This window comes from Bos indicus x Bos taurus, chromosome 21, assembly GCF_003369695.1.
Source record: "Bos indicus x Bos taurus breed Angus x Brahman F1 hybrid chromosome 21, Bos_hybrid_MaternalHap_v2.0, whole genome shotgun sequence".
In the NCBI taxonomy this organism is placed as follows: Eukaryota; Metazoa; Chordata; class Mammalia; order Artiodactyla; family Bovidae; genus Bos; species Bos indicus x Bos taurus.
The window spans coordinates 59,227,597-59,236,553 of NC_040096.1; the positions used below are offsets into that span (position 1 = coordinate 59,227,597).

At 53.9% G+C, this 8,957-nt stretch overlaps 1 protein-coding gene across 4 annotated transcripts; it reads left to right on the forward strand.

The window, feature by feature from the left end:
* The first annotated feature begins 405 nt into the window (after positions 1-405).
* Positions 406-7,852, forward strand: LOC113879930 (serpin A3-3). Of its 4 annotated transcripts, none has more exons than XM_027521789.1 (6): positions 406-502; positions 939-1,029; positions 2,360-2,986; positions 4,822-5,092; positions 6,229-6,376; positions 7,436-7,850. In XM_027521789.1, exons 3-6 carry the CDS (start codon positions 2,362-2,364, stop codon positions 7,625-7,627), a joined length of 1,236 nt encoding a protein of 411 aa, XP_027377590.1. In that variant the 5' UTR covers positions 406-502; positions 939-1,029; positions 2,360-2,361; the 3' UTR covers positions 7,628-7,850. The 4 variants fall into 4 exon arrangements, with proteins under 4 accessions (XP_027377590.1, XP_027377592.1, XP_027377589.1 ...); XM_027521790.1 differs by having other exon boundaries at positions 445-498; positions 7,436-7,852; XM_027521791.1 differs by lacking the exon at positions 939-1,029 and having other exon boundaries at positions 7,436-7,852.
* Positions 7,853-8,957: the final 1,105 nt, after the last annotated feature.

Genomic DNA, 8,957 nt, shown 5'->3' on the forward strand with positions numbered 1-8,957 from the left:
GGCGCTAGCGTTCTGGGAAATACTTTACAAGCCCTTCTCTACATTTTCAGGGTTTCTCCATGATCCTTAAAGAGGATATCAGACCAGGAATAAAACACTAATAAAACAGAGTCAATAACTCTTTAAAAAGAACAATAATTTGGAGTAGTTTTCAGTGATTCATTTGATGTTTTCTGAGTTGTCACATCTTCCTCAGTGAGTATTTCATAAACAGAAGAGAACTCTAACATGCTAAAGGTTTTTATGTGTGTTTATTTACTGTCTATTTTTTAAGGGGAAAAACATCTATTTCGTTAACTAGATTGTCTGAGTAGACATAATGAATCCTGTTACCAAAAATGTTCATCTGCCCATTTCCAGTCAGAGGCGTTGTTTCCTCCTACATTTCGCAAGCCAGAGAAGAGGTCTTTGCAGGATAAATAGACAAACGCAGTCATGAAACTCCTGCATCCAGGCAGATGGTGACTGCGGATCCATCCCCACCTCCCGCTCTCACAGGCAGGTAATCCGTGATGCTCCCACACGGGGAGCCAAGGGACCCCTTTCCCAGGTGGCTCTGGCCTCGGTCAGGGGTCGGTAGAACCTAAGGCAGGAGGGAGGTGGGAGGACGTGTGTCTGATGCTGGGAGGGTTCTGAGTCCTCTGAAGACCAGTCCTCTCTGGGTCTCAGTGTTCATCCTGCAAAGGGAGAGATGTGCCACCAGGGCTTCTGGGGGCATTTCTGCTTTTGAGTCTTTGGGGTTGTGATTCGAGCCAGCTGTGCCCCATCCAGCTGTGCATGCAGCGTCAGGTCAGAGGTCCTCCGAGGGCCCTGAGGTGCGTCTCCTTGCCTGGCACAGGGCGCTGCTCTCAGGTAGCTCTGGAGACAGAATCAGTGCACCAGGTCCCCCTGGGCAGAGGGGTCTCCAGGGTGATTCCTGCTCTTCACTATCCCTCCAGGGCCCCCGGCCAAGCTAACTGTCAGGTACGTCTATTCGGCATTGGAGACACAGGCTTCTCAGAGGCAGAGGCCACCCTCCAACCAGAACAGGTGAGAAAGCACAACTCCTCCAGGAATAAGTCTTGGAAGAAAATGGTTAACCTGTTTGGGAAAAAACCATTGTACCAACTTGAGTAAACTAACAGTTTAGGCAATCGATCGCCTCTCTCCCCAGGCTTGTGTGAAGGCCTTTCCCCTGGTCTCTGGACAAAAATTAGCTCAACTTCCTGCCCTACACCCCTCCTCCTCTCCCCTCCAATCTGCTCCCATCTCTGCCTCTTGTCTCTCTCACCTTCCCCCTCCCACCCCAGCAGCCCTCTCTCTTCTGAGATGAGGGGCAGAGGCTGCAGGGAAACAGCCCTCTTTGCTGAGGTCACAGCTTTGATCTCAGTCTCTCCTGAGGCTTCTGGGCAGTATCTCGGTCCTCTGTCTCCAGGGATCACAGTCTGGCTTGTAGAGTCCTGGAGAGGGTGGCCAGTGGAGGGGGTGACACGTCTGGAACTCCTCTTAGGAGCCCAGCACCTTCATCCTGTATGTCATCTGAGTCATTCCACATGTTGGACAGAGGTGGGAACTGAGGATCAGAGAGGTTCAGTCACTGCTCATCACCACACTGCACTCACAAATGGTCCAAACAAAATCCTCGAGCAAGTCTCTGAGACTCTGAGCTCACCCTGCTTCTCCCCACTAGGAGGCTTTTCCAGGTTCTTGACAGAAACACCCTCCATGTGTCCATGAGGCAGGGGCTGAACAGAATGCTCTGCCCTCCTTGTTCTTTGCACCAGCCCTCCTCAGGGCAGCCAGGCTCCAGCACGGCTCCCGCTGCCTGTGTAGGCCTCTCTCCTGAACCCTCACTGTGACCAGGCACCTCGATGGGAGAGCCTCCCTGAGGTCACACCCTTGTCCTCAGAGGTGGGGAGAGGTGTGTGTCCTCTGATCAGTGCAGGGCTCCTTCCTGGGGGACAGAGAAGGGACATGGTAAGAAAGGAGCCCTGCTTTCTAGGCCCGATGACAGAGTCTGTCCTGGGAGAGGGATGCCTTCTTGCTGGACAGCACCTCACACCCATCACCAGCTTCCCCACCCTGGAGCCAGGCATCCCAGGCTTGTCACTCTCACTCCTCAACGGCTTGCTGTGTGGCCCTGGAAAAGCCCCTTCCCCTCTCTGCGCCCAGTCTCTCCACTGGGGAAACTGTCACAGCACTTGACCAAAGGGTGAGAGGGAGCCCAGAGCCTCCTCGTGTGTGCTGGGAGCCCAGGAAGGTTCCTACCTGTGGGAGGTCACAGAGCAGCAGGGCTGAGAGAACAGAAAGCACGGGGGACAGTGGCAGGGGTTGGGACATCATCTGACATGTGGAGACTGAAAGGAGCTTTGCTTTTCAGACATGAGGGCAGAGAGACTGTCCCCCCTCCTGGCTCTGGGGCTCCTGGTGGCTGGGATCCGCAGTGTCCACTGCCTCCCAGAGAATGTGGTGGTGAAGGACCGGCACAGAAGGGTGGATGGCCACACGTTAGCCTCCAGCAACACCGACTTCGCCTTCAGCCTCTACAAGCAGTTGGCTTTGAAGAACCCCAATAAGAATGTCATGTTCTCCCCGCTGAGTGTCTCCATGGCCTTGGCCTTCCTGTCTCTGGGGGCCCGTGGCCCCACCCTGACAGAGATCCTGGAAGGCCTCAAGTTCAACCTCACGGAGATCCAGGAGACACAGATCCACCAGGGCTTCCAGCACCTCCTGCAGGCGCTCAATCGACCCAGGAACCAGCTGCAGCTGAGCGTGGGCAACGCCATGTTTGTGCAGGAGGAGCTGAAGCTGCTGGACAAGTTCATAGAAGATGCCCGTGTGCTGTACTCCTCCGAGGCCTTCCCGACCAACTTCAGGGATCCTGAAGCTGCCAAGAGTCTAATAAATGACTATGTGAAGAATAAAACCCAGGGGAAAATTGAGGAGCTGTTCAAGGACCTTTCCCCAAGAACGGAGTTGGTCCTGGTGAACTACGTCTACTTTAAAGGTGGGTGCCTGTTTGTCTCAGAAGGAAACACACGCTTAGTTTTGTGTCTTCAGAGCTATTTCTATTTCAGCTCAGCCAATTCTGTTGCTGGGCAGTACAGAGGAGGATGTCATCAATGAGGACAGCTTGGGCACTAAGACCCTGTCCCTGTCATAGTCTTTGTCTATTTGGGGGTTTTCTAAATCACAGCTGTCATTGCAACACACAAGGGCTGGGGAGCTGTTAATCCTTTCTGAGCCACAGTGAATCAAAAGTCACTCAGCTGTGTCTGACTCTGTGACCCCGTGGGCTGTAGCCTGTCAGACTCCTCTGTCCATGGAATTCTTTAGGTCAGAATACTGGAGTGGGTCGCCATTCCCTTCTCCAGGGGATCTTCCCAACCCAGGGATTGAACCCAGGTCTCACACATTGCTGGCAGATTCTTTACTATCTGAGCCATGGGGAGCCTTTTTATTCTCAAACTTGCCTGACTACCTGGAGGAAGGAGCTTTCCTCTAAGGTCACTCTGGAGTGGCTGGGAACCCCAGCTTCTTTTAACACATACAAGGAAAGCCAAGCTCCGCACACTGTGGGCTGTGTGTGACCTGTGCTCCTCTAAGGGGACTTGGTCTCAGCGGGTGGAGGTGGGGCTGGTGGCTGGCTTCATGCTGTGACAGCCTCTGAGCAGCCTGGCCAACTCAAGGCACTTCAGTTGTGCTCCGTTATAGCTATGAGGGTAGCATTGGCAAGGCCAACCCCAGAGGGAAGCCTCAAGGAAGGACAATACCCGGGACAGACTCTTTTCCAGATTCTAGCTGGTCCAGGGCCCAGTCCCATTGGTAGAAACCCAACATTGCAAACCTCATCCTGGAAACTCATAAAGGGCAGAGTGAAGGCAGGAAGATTTCACACATGGAGCCAGTGGTGCTAAAGGAACACGGAATAAAGATACAAAGAATGATCATTGAGCAAGGGGGTGGTCGGGTGCCTAAGGGACACCCGCTTGGGGGACATATTCGCCCTGAACTGGAAACTGCTGGCAGAGCCCTGGGTAGCCCTCCTGGATATGTATTTTCTTCTGTAAATGAAGCCATAGATTCCCAGTTCTCTGGAAAATTGTTAATAATCCAGGCCAGATCTACTATGTTTCTTCCTTGACTTTTCTGTGTTCTAATCTTCTACCACCCTGACCTGTCCCAGGACTTTCTCTTCCCCAGGGGTACCCCACCAGCCCAGCTTTCCCTCTCCTCCTGTCTGTAACCATGGGGACACAGGCAGGGGTGGAGACAAAGCAGGAAGCAGGGGTGGGTATATCCTCATTGAGCCCCATGGCGCCAATCTCCCCAAGAACCCCACCCCCCAACACTAAGGTCTCCATCTTCCTTGGGGAACACCCAACCCTCCTCCTCTGCACTCGGGGTCCCCGTGTGGCTCCTGCTCCAGCCGGGCTCACAGGCCATGGGGACGGGTGTCCTCCCTACAAAGCCAACGACTAACACCTCGTCACTAACATGACCCCTTGAAGGACCAGGTGGTCCCATATCTCCCCAGGCCCAGCCTCATCCCCATCTCTACCTTGCCCTCCACATTCCTGTTGACTTCACATGTAGCACAACTAACCAGCTTTGTTTAATGCTCCCCTTCTCAATCCTGACCTGTGGGGTTCACCCCCATCCCCAAGGACTTAACCACCTGCCCAGGTGTATGGTCACACCCAGCAGGTCCATTCCCAGAGGCACGTGGTGGGAGGGGCTGCTGCCATGGGGAGGGTCTTCCCCACTCAAGGACCAGGGCCGAGGAGGGAGAGACTGCAGCACTTGCACTCACACACTCTTCACCTGTCCCCCCATCTCCAGCCCAATGGAAGACCCGCTTTGACCCCAAACACACTGAGCAGGCAGAGTTCCACGTGAGCGACAACAAGACGGTGGAGGTGCCCATGATGACCCTTGACCTGGAAACCCCTTACTTCCGGGACGAGGAGCTGGGCTGCACGCTGGTGGAGCTCACGTACACCAGCAACGACAGCGCCCTCTTCATCCTCCCCGACAAGGGCAAAATGCAGGACCTGGAAGCCAAGCTGACCCCGGAGATGCTGACGAGGTGGCGAAACTCCCTGCAGCCCAGGTGACTGTCCCCAGGACCCAGAGCTGTGGGTTCAGCTGCCTTCTTGGTCCTTCCCCCTCTCCCTGGACTCCTGACCCCCAGCAATAGGGCCTCAGGAATGTGCAGGGCAGGGGCAGGATGGGAGAGCCCACCACGATGACCTTGCCCTTTGCTGCCTGCCTGGCTCAGTGCTTAAATCCTTCTGTAAGCTGATGACATCTGAGAGGGCGGGAGCTGAAGGTTTGGCTCCCATTAACAAGGGCTGAGTCATGAGAACTCCACATGACCCTCAGTACTCAGGAGCTTCTCCCCTGACTTCTCCTCTTGAAGGTAGAAGGATCGAATAGAATCGGGTGAGGGCCCGGGTGTGATGGGCTCTGAGGACCACACTGGCGCTGTCTTTCCACTGTAGTCACTCGTTTATCCACTCACCCAGTCAGCACTGGTTGAATAGGTTAACTGAGGACATGCTACGCCTCAGGGACTGACTTAGACCCTGTGGTAGGTCAGAAAATAAACGCTAAATTCTCTGTCCTCATGGCACTCTATAATTGTGGAAGACAGACTGGAAATAAATATAAATACTTTATTAGGTTGAGAGGGGACAAATGGGGAGGTGGGGAGAGTAAAGCACAGTAAAAAGGAGAAGAAAATTGTATCCAGAGGTAGTTTGTGATCATAAATAGGGTGGCCCTTAGGTGACGTTGCAGTGAGAGACTGAGCCTTCTGGATGTGTTGGGAAAAAGCATTTCTGGCCAAGGGAATAACCAGGGCAAATCCTCTGATGCAGGAGCGAGCCTGGTGTGGTTGAGGATTATTGAGGCCAGAGCAAGAGAGCAGAGGGAGAGAGAGGGGAAGCTGGGCAAGGTCAGGGTCCCCCCCCCGAGGGTGGACTCAGGTCACTTGGGGCCTTGCAGACTCCTTAAGCTCCCCCTGCCCTGGTGCCTGCCTGGCATGTTAGACTCCTGCAGATTGGAATGGATAAACAACAAAATAAGGGGATTTAGCCTGAGGGGTCTAGAAACTGAGAACAGGAGTCCTTATTCCAGGGAGAAGGGGGTTGGTTAAGAGGAATCATTGGAAGACCATGCTGTGAGGTGGGAAAAGGCAGACATCTTTTCAAGCAGGTGTTCAAATTTATTTTCCTTGTTTCCTAGACGAATACATGAACTCTACCTGCCAAAATTTTCCATCAAAAGCAACTATGAACTGAATGACACCCTCTCCCAGATGGGCATTAAGAAAATATTCACCGACGCTGACCTGTCAGGAATCACAGGGACCGCGGACCTGGTAGTCTCCCAGGTGAGTCTTAAATTTGGACAATTCATCCTCCTATCAGAGCGCTAAACGTGGAGGCCAGACAGAGGGCAGGTCACCTGGAATTTGCAAAATAACTGCATTTGTTGAAACTCAGTCTCCCTCCCTGGGACTCCCCAAGCTCAGAAGAGCTGGGTTACAATCACGATGACATCAGGTCCCGCCTTCCCTGAATTATAAAGTGACACAGAAGCCTGTCATTGGGAAGGACCCGGAGTGGAAACAGCAGTGGACCCATATCAGGCTCCATCTTTCTCTGCCTTTTTGGGGGAAACGATCACATTTCTGCATCCCCAAATTTTCATCTTTAAAAGGAGCATATAGTTCTCAGTTCCTGTTTGGTGCCTAGAGGAGCAGGTAAGAGGTCATAGGTACTAACAAAGTCTCTAAAGCAACCGTGGTGAAAATTCACTAAGAGTAGGCGAGAAAACACCCAGTGTCCTGGTGCTGTGATCCTAGAGACCGAGAAGCCAGAGTGAATAGTGGGGTGGGGGTGGCTGGGCAGCCCTGCAGGCTCCCCTGCACCCCACCTGCCATAGGACCTGGTAAAGGAGGCACAGATGCTATGGGGCTTCGTGGTCCAGGGCTGGGAAGCCAATCCTAGGCAAGGGAGCTGAGGGCTCGGGGACATGTCAGCTGGGGCAGGAGAGGAGCAGAAAGCAGTGCTCACCCATCAGTTGCTTCGACATGGAGGGACTGTGGACATTTGCCTGCAAGAAAAATGACTTGACCTGGCCCTTTCCCCTATACTAGGGGGTCTTCAGAGACAGCACAGTCTCTGGGTTAGGAGAGTGAGTCCCTGTTCTTTTCCTATCTGATGCTGGGCACATCGCTCACAGACGTTCCCTTCAGTTTGCACGTCTATGTATCACAACTATGCAAACCAGTTGACAGTTTGTTGGGAGGACAAATAAGTAGAACAGATGGACAGTGGAGTGACGGGCCAGCGGCAGGTGGGTGAATGTCAGCCCCCTTAGAGGGGCTAGTGACTGCTCACCTCCGCCCACCCCGTCTCCGGTGGGTACTGCTCTGGTGTCCCCACAGGTGGTCCACGGCGCTGCGCTGGACGTGGATGAGGAGGGCACGGAAGGTGCTGCTGCCACGGGAATCGGCATAGAAAGAACGTTCTTGAGAATCATTGTGCGTGTCAACAGGCCCTTCCTGATTGCCGTAGTTCTCAAAGACACCCAGAGCATCATCTTTTTGGGGAAAGTCACCAACCCCAGTGAAGCCTAGAGCTCCGCTCTGAGCTGTGGGTGCCCTCCCTAAGGAGCAGGGTGCCCAGGTCCCTGGGTGCAGCCTGGCCCCTGGGCCCTGAGAATCCACTCTGCCTGCCCCCACCTGCTCACCACTGGAGAGGTGACAGTGACTCTGCTGGGAGCTCTACATGCACAGGGAGTCTGTGTCCGGGTCACAGGGAGACTCTGAAACCTCTCACAGCAATAAAGCACTTTCCTCGGACTTGCCTCTTTCCTGTGTGTCTCCACGCAGCTGCTGCCTGAGCCCTGAGGCCACCCCCACCCCGGACTTACCACATCTGCTCAGCCCACCCCAGACTCTGAGCCCCTCCCTCTGCCCCAGACTCACCAGCCATCCCAGGAGCAGGCTTCACACCTGTGACCAAGCCTGATGGACCACAGGTCCAGGACTGAAAGGGGCCTTGCTGCCTGATGCCCACTTTCAGGGGCTCTGATCCCAGGTCCACGCTCACCCCTCCCTCCCCAGGACACACAGTGTGCCCTTTTCTGGCACAGCCCCTGAACCCTGGCATCCTGCAGCTGAGCTGGGTCTTTCTCCCCCAGAACCTCCCCTCTGCCTTCCAGGAGCAAACCTGGGAGACTAACTGCTTCCCGAGTCCCAGCTGAGCTCCTCCACCTCCTGACCAGTTCCACCTCCTCCCCTGACAGACGATCCCCATCAGGCAGAAGAGGTGTGCCAGGAGGGAAAGAGCAGCAAACACACACCTGTGATAAGAGCAACAACCCAGCCCTGCCTCCTACTGACGTATGGACGGCTGTGTGATCTCCAGGGAGGACAGCTCCAAGTGGTAATGATGGCGTCCCCCGCAACTGAAGGGTCGAGAGCTCTCTTTCAGGTAGCCCGCTAAGACCTCTACCTGGAAGAACCCATTTTTAGTCCTCATGATGATCATAACAGATACATCCTGTTACTCATCCTACTTTACACATAAGGAAACTGAGGAACAGAGAGCCTCTGTAATTTCCCTCAAGTTCACACAGCTACTAATTATGGCTGGCAGAATTTATCCCAACCTCCTCGATCAGAATACTGTGAGCCGCAGAGCCATTCTGCCCCATAAATGCTTCCACAGTGATGGTTCTCTAGGAACTGCAGATCTGAAGGGCAGGATGTGAGGAAGCAAGGCTCTGGATGCTGAGAGCAGAGGGCCAAACTTAGTTTGGGAGGTCAGGGAAAGTTTCCTGGAGGAGGTGATTTCTGTGATGTCATCAGAGGGAGAATAAGAATGTTATGGTGTGAAGAGACAGCAGAGTGTTCTGAGCAGCAGGAAGAGTGAGGGTGACATTTTCAAGAAGCTGAAAAATGA